Consider the following 24,021-nt stretch of genomic DNA (forward strand, 5'->3'; position numbering starts at 1 on the left):
GAGGCACCCTCCCTGCAGGGAGGCACGACCCCGCCCACACGGCCAGTTCCCGGCCCAGGCGGCCTCGCTGCCCTTTCACACCGGCCCAGGAAGAGGCGGTGCCAAAAGGGCTGTCTGCTTTCGTCCATCCGAAGCTAATTGATTGACAGGCGAACTGGACAATAAAGGCAGGGGCTTGGCCGAAACTCCCGTGAGTCTCTGTGACCCTGTACTAAGCCACCAATCAGAATGTTCTTCCTTTTGGGCGGGTTCCAGGACAGAATTTGCTGCCAAAACTAGGAGTTCATTGAGCTGCACTAGATCCCACTTCCTGTGGTGCTTTGCTTCTCTATGGTCTTTTGGGTTGTCTTTGGATTTTGCTCGCACTACAGAGGAGAAAGCGGGTGGGAGTCTTAGCCAATAGGCTCGCACCATGTTGTGGACTGAAAGGCCCATTGGGCAGAAAGACCTTGATTGACATGGGTATAAGCCAATCAATGGTCCCAATAAAGGGTTCTGGAACGCGTTCCCACAACTGCTGATTCCTGGGAACAGTATGGCGAGCTGGAGCTCAACCATAGCAGTAACAGCTGGCAATCGTGTTACTTCTTGCCTTGCATTTATGGTACTCGGATTCACGGGGCTTAGCTGGGAGCTTCTAATTCAGGGTGCAGTTATATGACTGGGGCTAAAGTCGCCTCCAGGTTCTGTACTGAGGAACACAGAAGAAATAAAATGGTGTCGGCATAGTCATTTCTGCCAAATTAAAATTAAGTAGGTTGAGGTGTGGTAGGCAGTTAGACATGAGTAGAACAAGGACCATGGGCCAGGTGTAGAAGGTCACCATGGCGGAAAGTCCTTGGAGCCTAGCAATGGACAATTGTAGGGTGGGACCTTGCCCCCAGGGTGACCTCTCCCCCCAGCATATGGGTGGTCCTGTGGTTTGGACTCCCTAGAGATAACATCTAGGCCTCAGTTGTATTTCAGCTCCAGGCCCAGGAAAGCAACAAAACCAGGTAAGCCACACCAAAGTTGCCCTCAGGACCAGGTGCATTGAAAAATGACCCCCTGCTCTGATGCCAGAACCTGAAAGGACACACCTGGAAAACTGCTAAACACTCTATTGAAATCTTCCCTGGGGGCCTACCCCAAAGTCTCCACCCTTAAAACCCTTAGGACAAAGGACCCAGCATGCTCTCCCTCCCTGGAGCATGCCCACGCCTTTCCCTTAACCCAGCGGTTCTCAACCTCTGGGTCAGGATCCCTTTGATGGTCTAAGACCCTTTCACAGGGGTCGCCTAAGACCATCCTGCATATCAGATATTTACATTACGATTCATAACAGTAGCAACATTACAGTTATGAAGTAGCAACGAAAATAATTTTATGGTTGGCTCATAACGTGAGGAACTGTATTTAAAGGGCCAGAAGGTTGAGAACCACTGCCTTAGCCCTTTCCCCTTCTTCTTCCCACTTCCCATTCCCCAGACGTGTCACCTTTAGCTTCCTCAGTCACAAACTCAAAGGGCACTTCTTTTACTTCTATAACTTGTTTCCTAATCCCATTTCTTCCAGTAATTACTTTTTCTACCTTCTGTGATTTACCAAATAAATGTTCTCTTATAGTTGGAGTCTTGGCTCTGAATTCTTTCCTAGCCAGAACTCAAGTACCGAGGTTGCTGAGCCCAGGTCTGGTCTGTCCCTGTAGGTTGTCTAACCCCCACTGCTGTTCCAGCCACTTACAACAGAGAAATGGGGACAAGATTCTATTCTTGTTTTAACTAGCCTGGGAACTTAAACTTTCGACTTTTACAGTCCTGCCTCAATGCCTGCATATACATCAAACCTCAGATAACCATCTGATTACCCTCTGGAAGACTAAGGAAAGAGTATCCAGACCTCCTAGAGGACTAAGGAAAGAGTATTCATGTATCCATAGCACCTGACATCTATTATCCATACTGCCTGACATCCATTGTCCAAAACACCTGAGGATTACAATCTTGGACCAGTCCAGAGGCTAAGAATGCAGGGCTGATTCTTCTCAAGAATGTACTTTTAACTATAAGAAGCTTTTCTTTCTTCTTCAGAACATCCTGGATAATACTTGTGTGTCTAGTTTGCAAACCCTAAGACCCTTGAATAAATAATTATTTTTAGCGAAAGCCTCCTGATTCATTTACCATCCGTCAACAATACATGTTTATAGCTCGATCCTGGTTGTTGTCTGGGATCTCAGATGGGGCTGCTGGAATTCCTACAACAAAAATCCTGTAAGGTGGGTTTATTTAGAACTCCCCTTACTAACTTGATGTCTTCTCTTAGTACTTTTCCATCCACTGCCTCTCAACCTGCACCTTGGCTCTAAATGCCCATTTATTCATATGGAGTTGAGCCCAGTCTCTCCCACTGCCACATCACACTGCAGTGGTCCCTATACCTATTGTGATGCTCCTGAATAAAGTCTGCCTAGCCATCTTTAACAAGTGTAGAATATATTTTTTTTTAACACTGAAGACCCAGGACCAGAAACTATTGCAGAATCTTTATTCTGTAGCGTATTTTATTAGTCAAGCAGCCCCATAATCAGGTTGATGGGAGTAGAGTGAAATAATTTGGAAGTCATGCTTTAAAACTTCCAGAATCCACCCTCTGGCTACAAATGTTTTACATTTGATGACCTTGACAGTTTTGAGGAATACTGGTCAAATATTTTGTATGATGCCTCTATATTGGAATTTTTTTAACTGAAGACCCAGGACCAGAAACTATTGCAGAATCTTTATTCTGTAGCGTATTTTATTAGTCAAGCAGCCCCATAATCAGGTTGATGGGAGTAGAGTGAAATAATTTGGAAGTCATGCTTTAAAACTTCCAGAGAAATTCTGTCCAAATAAAGTAGCTGAGGTCACCAGGATGTCAGCCCAAGCTCCCTGACTTCAAAGTTTATAGCCTATCCCAGTGGTCGGCAAACCGCGGCTCTTTGGCCCCTTGAGTGTGGCTCTTCCACAAAATACCACGTGCGGTACAATGCGATTGAAACTTCGTGGCCCTTGCGCAGAAGTCGGTTTTCGGCCTGGGCAAGTCTATTTTGAAGAAGTACTGTTGATATTTGGCTCTGTTGACTAACGAGTTTGCCGACCACTGTCCTAGGATACATCTAATAATTATTTCAGAATAATTTTTCCAGGTGTGCCTTTTGATTATGTTGATTCAGATCTTTTCTTTCTGGAGGGTATTTTTGGATTTTAAATATTTATTCCCTTTTAATATATTTTTTTTTAAAGAAACTCCAACTGTGTGGATGATGAATCACTTTTGCTTATTTTCTACCAGTAACTTTTTTTGGTGATTACTTTTACCGCTGTCCTTATTTCAATTCATTTTCTTGAATGTTTTATTTCCTGAATATCTCATTATATTTTTCTGTAAAAATTGTTTTATCTTGGATATTTTAATTTAATCTTCTTTTCTGAGTATCTTTGGGATTTTTCTTGAATTTTCCATCTATGTCCTGTCAACTCTATTTCATATCTTTCTGTTTTACATCCACATATATTCTGAATTTTTGATATAAGGTGTTATTTATATCTGTATAGTCATTTTTGTAAAGATACTTTTATTTGGGAGTACTGAATATTGTCTAATAGGAATCTTTAACTTATAAAGTCACAATAGTATTCCTTTGCCTCAGGCTTTGTAACACACTAAACACAGAAGCATTTTTCAGGCATGGGCATAAAGCCCACAACCTGGCATGTGCCCTGACTGGGAATGGAACCATGACCTCCTGTCCTGGTTCATGTTCAGACACTGACACTCAACCACTGAGCCACACTGGCTGGGCTCTATGTTATTTCATAACTGGTATGAAGTCATGCAGGTTAAAACTGGTGAGCAGCAAGTAAATGCCATTTAGACAAATATTTGGCAGAGCATGGTTGATAAATATTGAGAAACAACAGGTCTAATTTGCAGTATTAGATTAAGTACCCCTCAACTCTTTTCTTGGTAAACTTCACTTTAAAAAATGGGTCAACGGGGGGTGGCTGAGGAGAGGTCAACAGGGGAAAGAGGAGACATATGTAATACTATATGTAATACTTTAAACAACAGAGGATTTTTTAAAAGGGGCCTACAAGAGAGACTGCGTTTCTGGAAAAGCAGTGTGCAAACTACAGCTTCTGGGGTAATCCATGGAAGACTCAGCTCATGGACAATTAGATCTTCAAGCCATGATAGGATTATATCCCACTTAGGGTTCACAAGGAGTGATTTTTTAAAAGGGCCTACAAGAGAGACTGCATTTCTGGAAAAGCAGTGTGCAAACTACAACTTCTCGGGTAATCCATGGAAGACTCAGCTCATGGACAATTAGATCTTCAAGCCATGATAGGATTATATCCCACTTAGGGTTCACAAGGAGTCACATTGTGTGTGTGTGTGTGTGTGTGTGGGGAGGGGGGTTTCCACACATATCATTGAACTAGAACTACATTTTTGGAAAGAGACTTACAGAATCTCTTAAGTGTCCCAGACTGTGTGGCTGGGCACTGGGGGGGGTTTTCCACACATCTCATTGAAGTAGGACTACATTTTTGGAAAGAGACTTAACAGAATCTCAGTACTTAAGTGTCCCAGACTGTGTGGCTGGGCACTGGTATGAAACATAGAAACTACAACGTTCGCTAATGACTGATCACTATAATCGTGTTGCATTCATTTCCTTCTGCTCCTTCAGCGCAGGCCCACCATTTCTCTCCACTAATACTAGCAGCGAATATTTTAGCAGCTGATTGCCACGTCATTAGTCTTCGACTAACTTGTTTGGTGTGCACAACAGGAAATACTTTGCTTTCGGAGAACAAGAAAAATAGGTTTATTTGTGTTACGCTTATTAATTTGTGCAGTTATGCAGTGTCTGGTTAGTTAATGTTCAAGAAAAAATATTTTTATTAAAATGTTCTATTATGTTAACGATTACTCATTTATTTCAGCCCTTTGTATTCAGCATGCCTCTATCGAAATAAACCTACGTTTCTATGAAAATTGAAGCTTTTGTTTTGCGGCCGACATAAACTTAAACCTTGTTTATTTGGCCTGTGTTAGCCTTTGAGTTTGACATGCTTGTCCTAGGGCCACTTCCCTAAAATGAATTATGGACGATGTTCCAGAAATATTCAGTAATATGGTGTTGCCTGTCTTGAATGTGGGGTATTTTTCCTTTTCAGTTCTTCCTTTTGGCCAAGCCACATTATGGGGCTACCTTGGCTACATGAAGAATTTCCTCATAGATTTTTTTTTTTTTTGCACTAGGAGATTATTGGTCAATTTTGTTTTGCTTTTCTATTACTCAGTTCACTCATTTCTGAGTTGCCTGCCTTTAGATGCCTGCTGCTTGGTCTATGTTTCGAAGTAGAGATATTATTCAGTTTAAGTCACTCTATTTAATTGTCAACAATAGTTAAAGCAAGACCATAAAGAACAGGTCAAAATCAAACCACTATTTAGATTAAAAATGGCCCTAGCTGGTTTGGCTCAGTGGATAGAGTGTCGGACTGTGGACTGAAGGGTCCCAGGTTCAATTCCAGTCAAGGGCACATGACTAGGTTGTGGGCTTGATCCCCTGTGGGGGGCATGCAGGAGGCAGCCAATCAATGATTCTTTCTCATCACTGATGTTTCTATCTCTCTCTCTCCCTTCCTCTCTGAAATCAATAAAAATATATTAAAAAATGATTATATAAAACATATCAAAGGTATGGAACATAAAACATTACTAAGAAGCATTCAATGTTTAAAATACCTTTTCATCTTAGAGCTATAATATATACATGCATACATAGCTATATATACTTAATTGTGGCTGCTACTCCTGATAAATCTTTTCTGCTCAGATGCACTTATAAAATTTATTGATACATGAGCTTTTTAAAAACCTAGTTATGAGATAAGTGGCATGTCACACAGCGAGACAGAAAAACAACTGATATATATTGTTAATTTTTTCAAGTAATGTTATGTACAGTTTTATTGCCAGTATATGCACAACAGTAAGCATAGAACTATAAATACACAATGTAATTAACAGTAGAAAACAAAATTGTTACAGGGAAAGGGGAGGAGATATAGAGAGACTTCCTGCTGTGAGAACAGAAACTAAGGTAAAAGCCGATGACAAATCATCCATTCAGTACTCTTAAATTCTTTACATACATTTCTACATTTTGTTCAATTAAACAAAGTAAGTTCAGATAACTCTGTAACAACAGCAAATTGCTTCCCTAATAGCTATTTGCCTTTCCAGTCAAATTCACTTTGTTAGGATTTAAAAAAAAGTCAAGATGAGCAATCATTAGTATTCTGGTTCCAAATGATCTACTTTGCCTTTCGCCAACACTGGTCATTTTTGCAAATTGGCTGCACATGAAAAGAATAGATGTAGCCAAAGGTGACTTAAAAACGTAACAGAAAAATCACCCTTTAGTTTTCCAAAAGACACTATAGGCAGCAGCTCAATTAAAAGTATTAGCCCTGAAGAGGTAGAGAATTTGAGCCCATTATACAAGGTAATAGCCTTGGCACCATCTTCTCTCTCATCAGGATCAACGTTTTCAAGTAAGACAATTTCATGGTAAAAGGAAACCAGGTTCCACCATTTAAACAAAAGGTGCTGGTCGACTCCCATGTCTCAATAATTAGTTTGTTTATTAAATGAGAAACAGAAGACTGTCAAGGACACACATGCACTTGATTATTTTTGTCTGTTTCCATTATCAAGTTTATTCGTAAGTGAATTTGATATTAATAAATATAAAAAAGCATCATTCACAATAAAGATAAACAAACCAAAAACCCTGCAATGAAACCTTCCATTTTAATAAGTATTAAGAAAAAAAACAGGCAGATGATTTGGTGCAGCTTTCTTAAGGGATCATAGAGGGGACATGGTTTTAAATAAAGATGGCAAGATCAGTAACCAACAAACAATATCAGTTTTACAAAACTGGCTGATTCTGTAACATTTCTCTTTGAGGTCTTAGTTTTAAACTACAGACCACCCCAAAGAAGTTATAGCTAATGACATGTATCACAATCACACCAACAGAGTCCAGCTGTAGCTCAAATTAGTCCTGCTGTGTTTCACGTCATTTCAATATTACTAGCATAGGACATGATAGGAAACAAAACTCAAGGTAGCAATTAAAAAATATTATCCTGCATTTGAATAAAGGCAAAAAATGTTTTAGACTGTCCAACTTTTAAAGCTTTAAGCATTCCTGTTTAACCAGCATTAAAAAAAATTTATACAACCATAACACTGGCAAAGGTTAATGGGGAAGACAAAGAAGTACAAACAGTGAAATGATGAGTTAGATTTAAAATTACTTTATATTGATCAACTGTTGTTAATACTGCTTCTTCTTGGATTTGGGATAACTATCATAAAAGTTACATGCAGACTGAGGATAGTCCTCTGTTACAGAAAATACAAAACAAAACAGAAAACTAAAACTAGGAAACAATGGTAAGCTCCAAAAGATGCATTTGAAAATTTCCTTTCATTGATGAGGGTGGCCTGTGTCCTTCCCTGGAGAGACCTGGTTCACTTCCACTGGCTTCACTAACTTTGCCCAGGGACATCAGTAGTGGGATCAGCTCCTCCAGAGCCTGTTTGTGCACGTTTGATGTAAAGATTCAGTAGCTTCATCTGCAGATTGAAAGCAAACATGTCATTTGAGCAACTGCCCTAGTTTATAGTATAATGTTCATTAAAAAATTATATACATACTAGAGGCCCAGTGCACGAAATTTGTGCACCGTGTATGTGTGTGTGTGTGTGTGTGTGTGTGTGTGTGTGTGTGTGCGCGCGCGCGCGCGTCCCTCAGCTTGGCCTGCACCCTCTTGTAAATCTGGGACTGCTGGCTCCTAACTGCTTGCTTGCTTGATCGCCCCTAACCACTCTGTCTGCCTGCCTGATAACCCCTAACTGCTCGCCTGCCTACCTGACTGCCTATAACCACTCTGCCTGCCTGCCTGATTGCCCCTAACTGCTTGCCTGCCTACCTCAGTGGTTGGCAAACTGCAGCTTGTGAGCCACATGCGGCTCTCTGGCCCCTTGAGGGTGGCTCTTCCACAAAATACTGACTTCTGCGCATGGGCCACGAAGTTTCAATCGCACTGTACATGCGTGCCCACACGTGGTATTTTGTGGAAGAGCCACACTCAAGGGGCCAAAGAGCTGCATGTGGCTCGCGAGCTGCAGTTTGACGACCACTGGCCTGATTGTGCCTAACCACCTCTGCCTGCCTGATTGCCCCTAACAGCTTGCCTTGTTGCCTGATCACCCCTAACTGCTCTCCTGGCTGCCTGATCGCCCTTAACCACCTCTGCCTCGGCCCCCGCCGCCATGGAGTCATCTGGAAGGAGGTCTGGAAGATCGTTTGGCTGTCCAGTCTAATTAGCATATTATGCTTTTATTAGTATAGCAATGTGAGCTTTAAAAGATAAATTTTGAATAGAGAGGTTATTACAATGCCCAGTTATTGTTGACAATTAGAAATTATAAAAAATTTTTCTAATTTGTTCACGATTGAGTAATCTAGCATGTCCTTTCAAAAACTATTATAGCCCTAGCTGGTTTGGCTCAGTGGATAGGGTGTCAGCTTGTGGACTGAAGGGTCCCAGGTTCGATTCCTGGTCAGGGCACATGCCCGGGTTGCGGGCTAGATCCCCAGTGTGGGGCATGCAGGAGGCAGTTGATCAATGATTCTCTCTAATCATTGATGTTTCTATCTCTCCCTCTCCTTTCATCTCTGAAATGTATATAAACTATTGTAGTGGTAACATAAAACTTCAAGTAAATTTAGAAAAAGAAGTTACCATTAAAACAATGACAAACATTTAAGTACTATTTTCTATACAATATACTAACTGCCTTATATTATCACTTTTTATCTTCAAAACAGAATGTGTGAGTCACTCACTGCCTAAGGTCTCAGAGCTAAGAAAGAAGTGGGCCAGGATATAAAATTAGGCACTTGGGTTCCAGGACCCAAGATCTTAGATAATTATGCCACCGTCCTCCTAATAAAAATGTTTTTGAGGTGGGGTGGTGAGCACACAGTGCAATGTATGAATAATGTGTTGTGGGGGTTGTATGCCTGAAACTTGTATGATTTTATTGGCCAATGTCACCCCAATAAATTCAATTAAAAATGTTTTTTGATTTCTCATTTTGCAGTCTTTATGGTATGAGACCATATTTTTCTAAAGTTTGTAATCAGAGCATATACATTTTTTTTCATCGAATGTCATTTCCAAATATTTCTCCCCCACCTACCTATTGTCTTCGTGTGCAACATTATTACTGGCTGCCTAATATCCCGATAAGGTGCTTAATTTTAATTCTTCTATAGACAACTCTGAATTATCAGGACCTAATTTAAGCTCATAACAAAAGTTGGAATCCATTTTTTTTGAAAACCACTTTATTACTGAAAGTTTTCTTTTTTAATATTAACTCTTTAATTCAAAGGTTTTTAACCCAGTGTCCATGGGATTCAGGGACTCATTGCATCCTCTGAAACTGGGTATAAAATTTTCTGTATGTATTTATTTTTCTTGAGATGAGATTAACCCCAGAAAGTTTTAAAAACCACTGCCTTAATCTATGTATAACTTATGAAAGGTTTATACCTGAGCTCATTTTCCTTTATGTGTATTTTTCTGCCCTTTTGCTATTTTAAAAATAAATATGATCATAGTAATGACAATCATTCAGATTTGGGGAAACTCTTTAACTGAAGTGTCTCCTATTAACTTGTTTATAAGCCACAGTTCAACAATCATAATCTATCCTCACCCTCTACAAATAATTTCAAAATTTTGGTAGTATCAAAGAAATGAGAAAAGCAAGACTTATTTTTTCAACATACCAATCGAAGTTGTACACTTATCCGGATCAAAATAAGAATGGAACAAGAACAAACATTTACCATAGTTCATAGGGGGAAATTTAAATATATTCAAGTGGTCCATATTTTAGGAGATATAAAAAAATCCATGAATGTATAACCCTGCCTATTTTTAACTAAACAGTCTTTGAGGGTAAGGATTTGGTTGTGGGAGTGACAAAGAAGCTGGCTATTTTAAATAACCAGAATCTGGTAGGCATTCTTTCATAGCAATCTACCAGTCACCCTACCAAACTGCTGACTTCCCCTGAGTGGCAAATATGAAAGTAGAAACAGTTAAAATGCAAACGGTAGGAGGAATAAGTTGAATGCTCAAAGCATGACTTACTAGAAGCTGAATACAAAAATAAATTTTGTATCAAGACAGACACACACAAATAAATTTTGAAGAAGGTACCATGGTCAGCATCCTTAGAACAAAGCAGCTCTACTTACTTTACTGCCAGTAAGCTGACTGAGATGTGGTTTTAGTTCATCCCCAATTACCGCATGAACAGCCACCAGGCAGAAGACACAAGCTTTCCGAACACTGCTCTCTGAATTGTCATAACCCTAGGGAGAAAAGTCCGTGTTAGCACTCCTGGGGGATCTGAGAAAGCACCATCCAACAGAGACAGAAGACGCAACTCAAAGATGAGATCTCAAGCTTTACTGACTGATGAACTTTTCAACCTTTTCAGGCAGACATTCCCTCTCTCCTTCCATCTCCCCTGCGGCACCTCCACTGTTAGCCTTCCTTATCAGGTCCTTTATTTACCCTGGAAAGCTGCAATTCTCTGACTCTGAGGCTGCCTCTTTGCCAATCCACCCTGCAAAAAGTCTCCAGACGAACCTCCCTAAATCATTCTGTTTTATGGAACTCAACAGCTCCTCACTAGCAAATAAAATCTCCTTGGCCTGGCAGTCAGGGTACTCCTATAATCCAGGCTGAGTTAAGCTTAATATCTGTCCCATCCCTACCACTGCTCCAACTATTCATCCAAACATTTATTCAGTATTCATTATATATATGACATATACATGTTATATATTCTATTCTTAGTATCAAAGCATAGACCAAGAAGAAAGATATTTGGACCTGATCTTCAAGGATCTCACAATTAAAAATTTTAGGGCTTAGAATAAAGTCACATAGATAATGCACCAAGAAATAAATGATTAATTCTCTTCAGGAGGAGGTCTTAATATAGTGGTACACACTACTGAATTAAAATCACGTAATAGAATATTATTTATTGGATGGCAGAAATCTCATAATCTATGAAGTTAAGCAAAGCATGTTATAAAGTCCATATTTGTCATAATGTTTATATGAATGGGTTTGTGTGCATAGAAAGAAAAAGTATTACATCTATGACTGTAAATTACTACAACTACTTTGGAGAGGAATCTGGTAATACCTAGGAATTCTATTTCTAGATATATATACATGTAAGTACAAGAAATTTTGCTGTAATATACATTTAAGTTAATTAAAAAAGGGAAACACCCACATTTCCAACAACACATTAATGGGTAAACAAACTGTGGTATAGCCCGAGCCAGCATGGCTTAGAGGATAGAGCGTCAGCCCATGGACTGAAGGGTCCCGGGTTCAATTCTGGTCAAGGGCATGTACCTCAGTTGCAGGCTTGATCCCTGGTCAGGGCACACACAGAGGTAACCAATTGATATGTCTCTCTCACATTGATGTTTCTCTCTCTGTCTCTCCCTTTCCCTTCCACTCTCTTTAAAAATCAATGGAAAAATATCCTCAGGTGAGGATTAACAACCACCCCCCCGACAACCCTCCCCCCCACAAATTGTGGTATAAACATAAATGGAATATTATTCAGTCAAAAAAAAAGAAATTGGAATACATGCTACAACATAGATGAACCCTATAAACATTATGCTAAATAAAATGAGCCAGCCACAAAAGGACAACACTATATGAGGAACATAGAAAGTAGAATAGAGGTTACCTGGGACTGAGAGGAGAAAGAATGGGGAATCATTGATTAATGGGTACAGAGTTTCCATTTGGGATGATTCAAAAGTTCTGAAAATGAATAGTGGTGATGGTTGTGTAATCTTGTGAATGTATTTAATGCCACGAAATTGCACACTTAAGAATGACTAAATGGTAAATTTTATATTATGTATATTTTAACACACACACGTGCACACACACCACACCTGCCTACAGTCTTGGATGTTCAGAGCAAATAGGCAAGCGTGGTCATGCCATTAGTGTTGCCTGGAAAAGTGAATAACAGAATCCCAAATCTATCGTAGCTTATTCCTCCAAGCTTAACTGCTTACCTGTATTAGGCCTGGCATAATTTCTGGTAAAAGCAGATTAAGAGTTTCCTTGGATACTCTCTCTATCACTTTTGTTTGCATTTTGATTGCAGCAAGATTAATGGGGTAATCTGCAGTTTGGATGATAGGACAAAGCACTTTGATGCACTGCTCTGGGCTGATTGAAGTGGCCAACACGGATGCAGCTTCCTCAGCTGATCTCACCACCTAAAACAAAGGAAATTGAGTAGGGAAGTAATAAAAATATATTTTCTATACTGTGTCCTGGAAGTACAAACTTCATGATATAGGTAATAGGACATAACAACTGGAATTTGCTTTGAAAATATTAAACAAACAAAAAGTAATAGTATTGCTAAAACAGGGTTGGCAAAATGTAACTGTTGAAGTTAGGAAATGAATTCATCGGTCTTTATTAAACCATTTTTCCTTCTTTGGTGTTCTTTTAATGTTGGGAAAAGTGATTTTAAAACCATACTGTGGTCTAGTTGTGCAGGGAAGTGAACGCTCTATTTACCTAGACTACAATGTGGAGTCTTTTGCATCAGCCACACTGAGATGCTGCTCATTATTAGTGTCCTCAACTCCAGGAGTGCTATGTCCCCTTTTACCACATAATTACAACATAAAACATTCAATACGTTATCAAGTAACATGCTATTCCTCCTTCTGTTCATAATGATTTTCTTTCCTTCTGTATTGGGCTTGGGGAAGGTATGATACTGCTTTTTCAATAAAGAGAAGAAACAGTTGTCAATCTTATTAGAATCTGTAATCTCTAGTGACGGTCTTGAAAACATGTAAAAATTATTGCTTTTCATGCTACTTTGGTAGTGTCTTCCTTATGACCTCAATCCGTGAGAGGTGCTCAGAAAGGCACAGGGAAAAATACACTGGAAGTCAGAAGACCCAGGGCTAATTCAGCTATAGCACCTTAAGAATGTCAACTTTATCTTTTGTAAAAATAGGGATATTACAGGCATTATTTGGGTCAGAAGGTGGGGAACTAAACTATTAGTTTTTTAGACATTAAGCAAGATGTTAAACAACAGCTGAATAAAAAAATCTGAATAAAAATCCAGGCAGATTTAAAAGTTATGATTCACTCTCCTCTAAGGTTCAGTCAGATCTTTTGGAAAGGGGGTTACAGAAGCTTTCAGTTTCTTTGTATCCTCACCAACACTTCTCAGTGCCTTTTTTCCTGGTCTGTGTTAAGTGGTATCTCACTGTGGGTTTTACTTGCATTTTCCTAAGACTAATGATGTTGAGCATCTTTTTGTGTGCTCATTGGCCATTTGTATAACTTATTTGCAGAAAAGTCAATCCAGATCTTTCACCCATTTTTTAATTGTGTTGTCTCTTTGTTGTTGGTTTGTAAAAGTTCTTTATATATTCTGGTTGTTAGTCCCTTATCGGACACATCATTTATAACATTTTCCTCCTATTCTGTGGATTGCCTTTTCACTTTCTTTATAACGTCTTTTGAAGCACAAAAGTTTTTAATTTTGATGTAGTCCATTTATCTTCTTTCTAGTAGTTGTTGTAGGCTACTTCTACTTCTGGCATTCTAACTACTGCCTAATCCAAGGTAACGAAGATTTACACTTGTTTTCTTATGAGATTTTTAAAGTTTTAGCTTTTACATTAAGTATTGATCTATTTTGTCTCACTGCTATTTTAACTTTCCTTTTTGACTTTTGCTCATGTCTGTTTTACCAGACACCTAATGCTATTGCTCTGGTGCTTTCTCTCAGAACTGCAGTTCCTATTTGAAATTTCCTTTTCTAATTACTTCTGAGATTTTATAAAAATCCTCATGATTGTCTTATCAACATCACTGGTGGCTGTGGCAATATTAGACTCTTCCAGGCAAGCTGTCCTCATTATTTTATTTAATAAACTTAAAAAAATATTTTTATTGATTTCACAGAGAGGAAGGGAGAGGGAGAGATAGAAACATCAATGATGAGAGAGAATCATTGATCGACTGCCTCCTGCACACCCCCTACTGGGAATCGAGCTCACGATCTGGGCATGTGCCCTAACTGGGAATCAATCTGTAACCTCCTGGCTCATGGGTTGATGCTCAACTGCTGAGTCACACCAGCTGAGCTATTTAATAAACGTTTAACAGATATCCAGCTCATACAGGCAATTTACCACTTTAAAATAGTAACGATTCTTATCTTAATTACTTAAAAAAACAACTAAATTTTTATTGATAAGTGGAATGTGAAGATAACATTGGTGAACTCTAAGTAAAAAACGAAAAGTGAGCCAGCACCGGTTTGGCTCAGTGGATAGAGCGTCGGCTTGCGGACTCAAGGGTCCCGGGTTCGATTCCGGTCAAGGGCATGTACCTTGGTTGCAGGCACATCCCCGGTGGGGGGTGTGCAGGAGGCAGCTGATCGATGTTTCTCTCTCATCGATGTTTCTAACTGTCTGTTCCGCTCCCTTCCTCTCTGTAAAAAAATCAATAAAATATATTTAAAAACAAAAAAAAAACGAAAAGTGAAATGAAGGAGAAAATGAAGTAAAATAAATTATTTCCTAGAGCTAGCCATGATATCACAATAATGTACTTAATAGGAAGGAATATATGCTTGTATCTCAATTAGATATTACCTTAAAAAATCAAGATGAGTGTTCATTAAGGAAATGATGGATAAGGGTACATTTTAAGCAACATTTATGTTTTACGCAATATAGTAGTCCCCCAGTTTTCTGGGGGCTCAGTTATCTGCACTCAACCACGGTATAAAAATATTAAATGCAAAGTTCCAGTAAGAAAGCATACATTTTAAACAGCATGCTCTTCTGAGTAGCATCATGAAATCTTGCATCATCCCACTCCGTCCTGTACAGGACGTGAATCATCCCTGTGTCCACCATAGCCTACATTATATACACTACCACCTGTTAGTCACTTAGTAGCCAGCTCAGTTATCATATCCATTGTCACAGTATCAGTGCTTGTATTCCAAGTCGCCCTTCTTTGACTTAATAGTGGCCCAAAGCGCAAGAGTTGTGATGCTGGCAGTTCAGATGTGCCAAAGAGAAGCTGTAAAGAGCTTCCTTTTAGAGAAAAGGTGAGTAGAGTGCTATTAGTAGGATATTGTGAGAAAGACCACATGCACATAACTTTCATTACATTATATTGCTATAAATGTTCTAGTTTATTATTAGTTATTGCTGTTAACCACTTACTCTAATTTATAAGTTAAACTTTATCATGGGCATTTATGTGCAGGAAAAAAACATAGTAAATATAGGGTTTGGTACCACCTTTAGATTCAGTCATCGACTGGGGGTCTTGATACATAACTCCTGAGGAAAAGGGGCGACTGCTGTAATATCAGAAGTACTAGGCATAAAATAATAATAATTTAAGTGTCAGGTAACTTACCTCCTTATGAGGATCTTTATGTGCTTCTAATGTTTTCATGACAGTCAGTTCTGCATAGTTTTTAAATCTTGCTGGTTGATGCCTTAGGATTTCTTTTAAAACCTTTAATGCCAAAGCCCTGATTGTAGGCTAAGAAGAAACATTTTAATGTTTTTAATATTTCGGGTTGTAGATAATCTTTTACATTTCCCATGTCTAAAGTATAAGGATCTTAATACTGAGGTGAGGGTCGGGGGATCATAGACAACTACATAAAGTATGTGGAATATTGCATAATTAAGTTTTCACATCTTTAGTTGAAAACATATCACACATCTTAAAAAAATTGAGAACCAACTAAATACGATTAAAAAGGAACTTTTACTTCTGAACCAATTTAAGTGGACAAAACAAGTAACCTGTACTCTCCTGTAAAGACCTGTTAGCAACCTCTCATTTTTGCCATTGTCAATTATTCAAAATCGCTGGGCTACCTGGTTTACAAGAAGAAGTACTTTACAGTGAAAACTCCATGCAGAAAGCAGCAGAAGAAGAGACCCATTTTCCCAATTTCCAAATCTGTGTAGTGCTTGGTTAATTGGCAGTGACATGCAACCCAAGACAGAAAAAACAGGCGATTATTTACATACTAGACGCCCGGTGCATGAAATCCATGCACTGGGAGGAGGGGGAGGGTGCCTCAGCCTGGCCTGTGTCCTCTCGCAGTCAGACATCCTTAGTGCTGCTGCAGAGGCAGGAGAGGCTCCCACCATTGCCGCTGCGCTAGCCAGCTGTGAGCCTGGCTTCTGGCTGAGCAGCGCTCTCCCTGTGGGAGCACATTGACCACTGTGGGCAGCCCCTGTGTTGAGTGTCTGCCCCCTGGTGGTCAGTGCACGTCATAGCGATCAGTCATTCTGCCATTAGGTCGATTTTCATATTAGCCTTTTATTATATAGGATTATGCCATTTACCTCTTTATCCCCAAGGGTTTCAAGTAGTAAAAGTAATATTGTTTTGAAGTGTTCATCCCAAACACTAAAAGATTCTTCCTGGGTTAGTTTCATAAGTTCATAGAGGGCAATTTTTCTCTCTTCTACACGTTCATTATGGTTCGACAGCTCCTTCAACAACTCCGCAACCAGGTCAGAATGGTCTAGAGAAAGATCTGTCAAAGGACATGGCATTAATTCTGTAACTTTATAGGTTATAAATTCTCACAAGTATGGGGATAACAACTTCATAACATGAAACAATGCTGGCTGTAAAACAAGAGAAACTAAGAGAGAGAAACATTGATTTATCATTTCCAAAACACCAATTTTAGTTTAAAACTTTTAAAAATAAAAATTCATGAGATTACAGTATAATGAACCTCCATATACCGATCACTCAGATTTAACAATCATTTCTTTACCATTTTTACTTCATCTTCGTGCACCCTTTTTCCTGAAACATTTATCACAAATACCAACTATTTTACCCTTACATACTTAAGTATGCATTTATATGGTGGCATCTCAAGAGGCAATGGTCACTGTATTTAAATGGTAGTAACTTGATCCCACCACTGTAAAGTTCCCTGTCAATCTTTTCACTAATGGTTTCACCCACTGATGGTTGCTAAATCAATTTATTTTATTAGAAGTTAAAAATGAGCCGAATTCTTCTGTAGAGAGTAACTTCATCAACTAGAGCTAATTACTCTGAAATATAGTTTGATAGAAGAGGCAGAATAAATACTTAATATTTTTAAATGTCAGAGTCTAGAGTTGGGCCTAATATTGTTAAGTTTTCATTTGTTTTTGCTTTTAGTTGTTGCTAATCCTCATTCAAGAATTTTTCCATTAATTTTTAGAGAGAGTGAAGGGAGAGAGGGAAGGGGAGAGAGAGAGAGAGAGAGAGAAACATTGATTGGTTGCCTCCCACACGAGCCCCAACTTGGGCTGTGGATTGAATCTGCAACCAGATAGTGCCCTTGACCTGGAAGCCCTTTGGTGTGCTGACCGATGCTCTAACCACTGAACCACACTGACCAGGGCTTTTTTTGCCTTTTTAAAGTATAATTATGAAATCATAAATTTTATGAATGTTAAAGGACACTTATTATTTACGTCTTACAACAGTCATTAGATAATGCTTTGAATAATTTTTGTGGGAAAGACAGTTAAGTCCAAAAGTTCACATTAGAACGTTACGAAATAACAGAGTTCTTCCTATATTGTTTTGATGATAAAATACTTAAGTTCAGGCCTTGAGGGACTTGGGCAGGCAGTGGCTTGAGCTTGTGCCATAGACCCCTTTCCTTACTAACTCCTTCTCTGAAACAAGCAAACAAATAAAGCACAGAATATGGTGCCTGAGCCTGGAAGGCAGCCCCTGGGCCATTCCCTCTCCTGAGTCTCCAAGAAAGACAGCATGGAGCAGTCTTCTCTGTTAGCCTACTTGGTATGAGCACGCTGGCCTTTTGTGGGAAAGGGATACCATTCTGCTGATCCTAACAGACCAGAGAAGGCCTGTGAACCTGGCATTGGGAGAGGGCTGTTGCCCACATAAAAAAAGCTCAGGAGGAAAGAGCACTCTTCCCCCAAATGCCTTAAGCTTGCACTTCGCCAGATAGTTCCCTATTGGTCCTTAAAATAAGCTACCATGTCTCATCCTGCCAGCTGCTTAGCTTCTGACCTAGAGGTACCAACGGCCTGACAATATAGGCCCCAGGGAACACACAACTACAAGTAGGAAAATGAAAAATATATTCCATGTAAGGGGATTCAGAAACCTGAAGAAAAGAAATCAAGTTCAGCTCTTAGAACAGGGGTGGGCAATCTTTTTGACTCGAGGGCCACAATGGGTTCTTAAACTGGACCGGAGGGCCGGAACAAAAGCATGGATGGAGTGTTTGTGGGAACTAATATAAATTCAAAGTAAACATCATTACATAAAAGGGTACGGGCTTGGGGGGGGGGGGAATGGACACATATGTAATACCCTTTGTAATAAAAAAAAATAAATAAAATTAAAAAAAATTAAAAAAAAAAAAGGGTATGGTCTTTTTTTTTTTTTTAGTTTTATTCATTTCAAACGGGCAGGATCCTGCCCGCGGATCATAGTTTGCCCACGGCTGTCTTAGAACATATGATCTCAACTAGAGCAAAGCGAACTGATGATAGGAAACAAGTAATGACAACATTCATTGACCGTTAAAAGAAAGATTGTTATGACAGCTTTCATGGAATTAAAACTACAGCACTAAGAAACTCTACAAAAACTTACAAACAGAGCACAAAATGTGATTACTGAATTTAAAGTCTTGAGGTAATCTGGAAAGATTGATCACTAAGGAGAACCAAATTAAGTGTTTGGAAGGTCAAGGAGAACTTATGCAAAATGCAAAGCAAAACAATGAAAAAGAAGAAATTTGAGCTCAAAGATAAGACCTTAACTTGGAGGAAGATACTGTCTATAATAATTTCATTTGTATAGACCGACATTAGAACAATATTGTTGGTTTAACAAGAACTACTATAGCAGGATAAATACATCTCTATCAACCCCACAAAAACCACTCCTGGAAAGTTTATCAGACTCCCACCAATGTTAGAGGATCATTCTGATAAGCATGTTTCATTTCAGCTGAATAAATGGAATTCAAAAGAAAATGCTTTCAAAGGAACCCAGTTCTTTTCTCCATAAATACAGCCTTTGTAATTACTCTAGGAGATAAATTAGAAATGCCTAGACATAGAATGGTCTAGAGATGACATAGGAAAATAATTTCTGCCAAAGAAAGCACATAAATTATTTGTTATAAAACTGAACTATTTATACCATATAAATAAGATACTAGTAAACCTAGGTACTGAATTAAGTTAGAGCAGTGGTCGGCAAACTGTGGCTTGTGAGCCACATGTGGCTCTTTGGCCCCTTGAGTGTGGCTCTTCCACAAAATACTACGTGCAGGCATGCACGTAACAGTGCTATCGAGACTTTGTGGCCCATGCGCAGAAGTATGACTCTTTTGTGGAAGAGTCATACTCAAGGGGCCAAAGAGCCGCATGTGGCTCGCGAGCCAGTTTGCCGACCACTGAGTTAGAGCATACTCAACTATATTTCCTCTGTGCCTGACACAGAGGAGCAGTGTGGTCATGTGAAAACAAAACAAAACACAGGCTCTGGAGTCTTACCAAACCTCTGCCTCTTGCCCTTTGTGTGATAGGGACATGTTCTTAATCATTATGGAGGCTCAGTTTTCTTATCAGTAAAATGAGAAAGTAAGAATCACCTCCTAGCCCTGACCGGTTTGGCTCAGTGGATAGAGAGTCAGCCTGTGGACTCAAGGGTCCCAGGTTCGATTCTGGCCAAGGGCATGTGCCTTGGTTGCGGGCACATATCCAGTGGGGAGTGTACAGGAGGCAGCTGATCGATGTCTCTCTCTCATCGATGTTTCTAACTCTCTATCCTTCTCCCTTCCTCTCTGTGAAAAATCAATAAAATATATTAAAAATAAAACAAAAGAATCACCTCCTAGTGTCATGGTGAGGACCTGGGCCTGGAATACAATTAATTCACTAAGGCTAATTTGCCTCATGTCCTCATGACAAATGCTGGCACAATTACAATTCTGATAATATTTTTTAATATTCTATAAAAATATAGATATTCTTTTAACTTGGCAAACTCTGATATGAGTCTCGCCTGGATACAGTAACATGCTAAATAGAGGCAGTATTCTGAAATATTATAGTCCCTGGTAAACTTTACAAAGGCCATAATCAGACATGAACACTAGATGGCTTTTTTCTGACTTGTTAATTTTGACAAATTCATCACTAATGTATCTGTCTGTAAATATGTACAGAGACATCTGAGTGAGACATACTTAGTCTCAGAATTTTAAAACAATTTCCTTTATGGAACTTCTGACTTGAACAAAATAATTATCTTCTCCCAAAAGTTTTAGGTTTTAAAATAAAAAAGAGAAGATATTTTTCATATTGGGGGTGGGGTATGGTGGCTGAAAGGAAAATCAAAACAGCAACAAAAGTCAATAAAATTTTTTTAAAAAGATACTATCAGCAATGTTCACAATAAAATAATGGCAAACAAGGCTTCTCCATCTCAAAATTAAAAGTAAAAATAGACAATGAAAATAACTAGTATATGAAGCTTGGAGCAACAACTATGTGGTTAACTGAGGGCTCATCTATCTTTAAAGAATGATTACATAACCAAAAATGGCTACCTATGTTTCAGCAGTCTATCAAGAAGTATTATGCAGTGAAAAAATTATATTCTCAAGCTCAAAAACATTCTACCCTGTTTAGGTTTCAGTTATATAACTTCCAAAGATGCCTTCCTTTAACAAATGGAAAATATAAAATACTTGGTAAAGGAGAACATTAGACAATAAGGGGGTGATCCTGCTATATTATCATAATTTTGACTTTGTGATATTTGTGCTATATTAATTCTCTTAACATGAGAAGTTAATAAAAATATGATTCTTCTATGTCATAAAATATATTTTTCCATTTATAAAAATTACAAATGACCAGCACTGGAGATACAGATTCCTAAGCAGAATAAGGAAGATACTCACATTGAGTCTTCATAAAAAAATAAAAAAATTAATGGATCATGGATCATATCATTTGTTAGAGAAAAATAATTATTATTAAAAATAAAATATCTGCAGTGTTTTGTACTTTTTAATCAGTTTTTATACATTTTTCCCTGGACCTTACTGCATACTGTTATCAGAAGGGCAGGTGGTACAATATCTCCATCCTCTTTTAAAAGTGACAAGTGAGACTCAAGGAGGTCAACCAATTTTTCAAGCTTTGCAGCTTAGTAATGTTGAGCTTAGACTTAAGCCCACTGTAAGCATTAGAGCTTAGACCTATAGACCTAAAAGCTGACTCCAAATCTTTGTTTTTTTAATTTTGTTTTATTTCTTAAAGTATTTACCCCACAAGGGCCGTCTCAACCCCACCAGGGTCATTTCAAACTCACCGGGGCCATCTCAACCTGACTCCAAATCTTAATGGTAGCTTTTCCCATATTTGTTTCTTGGATATATCTTATTAAAGCATATGTTTATGGCTTCACACTTAATAGGTTATTGTTAAGAATGGGTATTCCGCCCAACCAGTTTGGCTCAGTGGATAGAGCATAGGTCTATTGACCAAAGGGTCCCGGATTCAATTCCAGTCAAGGGCACGTATCTTGGTTGCAGGTTCCTCCCCAGTCTGGACCCTGGTCGAGGCTTATGCAGGAGGCAACCAACTGCCATCGATGTTTCTTTGTATCTTTCCCTCTCTCTTCCACTCTCCCTAAAAATCAATGGAAAAACCACCTCAGGCGAGGATTAACAACAAAGAAAAAAAAAAAAAGAATGGGTATTCCTTCAGAGTTTTGTCATTCTGGTATAAAAATTAATGACTGAAATGGTATCTAAAGATAAATTTATAAGCAACCATTGGTTTCAGTTATTTTTGGGAGGCCATTAAGGTTTTCTTCATTTCAAGGATGATCTTAAGATGATCACTGTTTCCAATTCTTGGGAAGATATCTATCAAACCATTAGAAATGAGCTCTTAGCCCAAACTGGTTTGGCTCAGTGGATAGAGTGTCAGCCTGCAGACTGAGAGTCCCAGGTTTGATTCTGGTCAAGGGCATGTGCCTTGGTTGCGGGCACATCCCCAGTAGGGGGCATACAGGAGGCAGTTGATCGATGTTTCTCTCTCATCAATGTTTCTAATTCTCTATTCCTCTCTCTCCCTTCCTCTCTGTAAAATATCAATAAAATATATTTTAAAAAAAGGAAAGAAATGAGCTCCTAGAGGATGGGAGAAAACTTGACCATTGCAAAGATCCCTACTTCTTAGGATACCAAAAAAGAGCAGCTTTTGCTTCGTTGATGATCAGGCCTCCAAAACACAGGCAGTAACAGTATGACACAGAGCATACATACCATCAGGAAACTGGTCGGCATCATCATCAAACATAGCTTCCTTGAGAGCAGACTTGTTAAAGGGACTGATGCTGTCTGAATAGTTGTACGGATTATAATCTCGGGAGCGCGGAGAGGAGTGAGCAGGCATGGAATGGAGTAATGAGGCTTTATTGTCAAGGGCTGTTTGGCTCGAGTCAGTAGCATCACCTCCTGCTCTTGTGTCGGGCATCCCAGGACCACCACACATCTATTAACGGGAAGGGGAAGGCATAGCACATTAACTAATTTTCAAGTATCAATTCAAAATTCTAAGAAAAGTTTTCCCTACTGCTTAAAAGGTAATTTTAAAAAGGTAACAATAACCAGCTGAAAAAAATTTACATACTGGAAATCAACATGAGTTAAAACTTACATTCAAAATGTCAAAGCTTACAGTAAAGATGTAAAGAAACCTGTTGTTTATTTACAACCTACAGGTTGGATCCCTGGTCAGGGCACATACAAGAATCAACCAATGAGTGCATAAATAGGTGGAACAACAAACGGATGTTTCTCTCTCCTTTCTCTTCTCTCTAAAAAAATCTATCAAGAATAATTATAAAAAATAAAAAGAAACAGCAAGGAGGCCAGTGTGGTTGAAGAAAACTCAATAGGGAGGAAAGTAGGAGGAGATGAAGCCAGAGAGGCAATAAAGGAGAAAAGTGTATTGTGGAGACTTTGGCTTTTACTCTGAGACAGGGGACCTTCGAGGTGAGTAGAGGAATAAGAATAGACTAGGAGGGCAAAGGCAAAATCAAGGAGGCCAGTTAGGTGCCTATTTTAATAATCCAGGTGAGAGAATTAATGATGATGATGGCTGGAACCAGAAAGGCAGTGGTGAGAAGTGGTTGGATTTCAGATATATTCTGAAGATACTAATACTAGTACAATGAACAGATACCCTGACAGACTGAGTATGAAGTTGAAGAAAGAGAGAGGAGACGAGAACAACTGTCTTGTCAGTTGGCTGAGCAAGTAGTGTTGCTATCAACTAAGATAGGAAAGAGCAGTTCTAGAAGAAAAGATTAGGAGTTCAAACAGGCACTTGAGATCAGAATTTGGAGCTCAGGTCTGGGCTGGATGAAGTAATCTGACTTATTATACTCACAATAACTTCTAAGATGTACAGAAATACCCCTTCCTTCCTAATGAAGACACGGAGGCTTAGAAGTAATAATATGTCACAGTTTGGTTCCCAGTCAGGGCACATGCCTGGGTTGCAGGCTTGACCCCCACCCAGTAAGGAGGTGGGGAAGGAGGCAGCCGATCAATGATTCTCTCTCATCACTGATGTTTCTATCTCCCTCTTCCTCTCCCTTCTTCTCTGAAATCACTTATATATATATATATATCAATTATATATATCAATATGTATAATTGATTTCC

The 24,021-nt window shown here is 39.0% G+C and overlaps 1 protein-coding gene across 1 annotated transcript in view; it reads right to left on the reverse strand.

Moving 5' to 3' along the window:
* Nucleotides 1-5,970: 5,970 nt before the first annotated feature.
* CLASP2 (cytoplasmic linker associated protein 2) overlaps nucleotides 5,971-24,021 on the reverse strand; it is a 152,608-nt gene continuing 134,557 nt past the window's right edge. The window contains exons 34-39 of the mRNA XM_015561252.1: nucleotides 22,615-22,843; nucleotides 16,616-16,809; nucleotides 15,666-15,794; nucleotides 12,260-12,466; nucleotides 10,391-10,507; nucleotides 5,971-7,689 (exon numbers count right to left, since the gene is read on the reverse strand). Of these exons, the coding sequence (XP_015416738.1) occupies nucleotides 7,603-7,689; nucleotides 10,391-10,507; nucleotides 12,260-12,466; nucleotides 15,666-15,794; nucleotides 16,616-16,809; nucleotides 22,615-22,843 (963 nt within the window). The 3' untranslated portion in view covers nucleotides 5,971-7,602. The remainder of the gene's footprint in view (nucleotides 7,690-10,390; nucleotides 10,508-12,259; nucleotides 12,467-15,665; nucleotides 15,795-16,615; nucleotides 16,810-22,614; nucleotides 22,844-24,021) is intronic.

Source organism: Myotis davidii, unplaced genomic scaffold, assembly GCF_000327345.1.
Source record: "Myotis davidii unplaced genomic scaffold, ASM32734v1 scaffold395, whole genome shotgun sequence".
In the NCBI taxonomy this organism is placed as follows: domain Eukaryota; kingdom Metazoa; phylum Chordata; class Mammalia; order Chiroptera; family Vespertilionidae; genus Myotis; species Myotis davidii.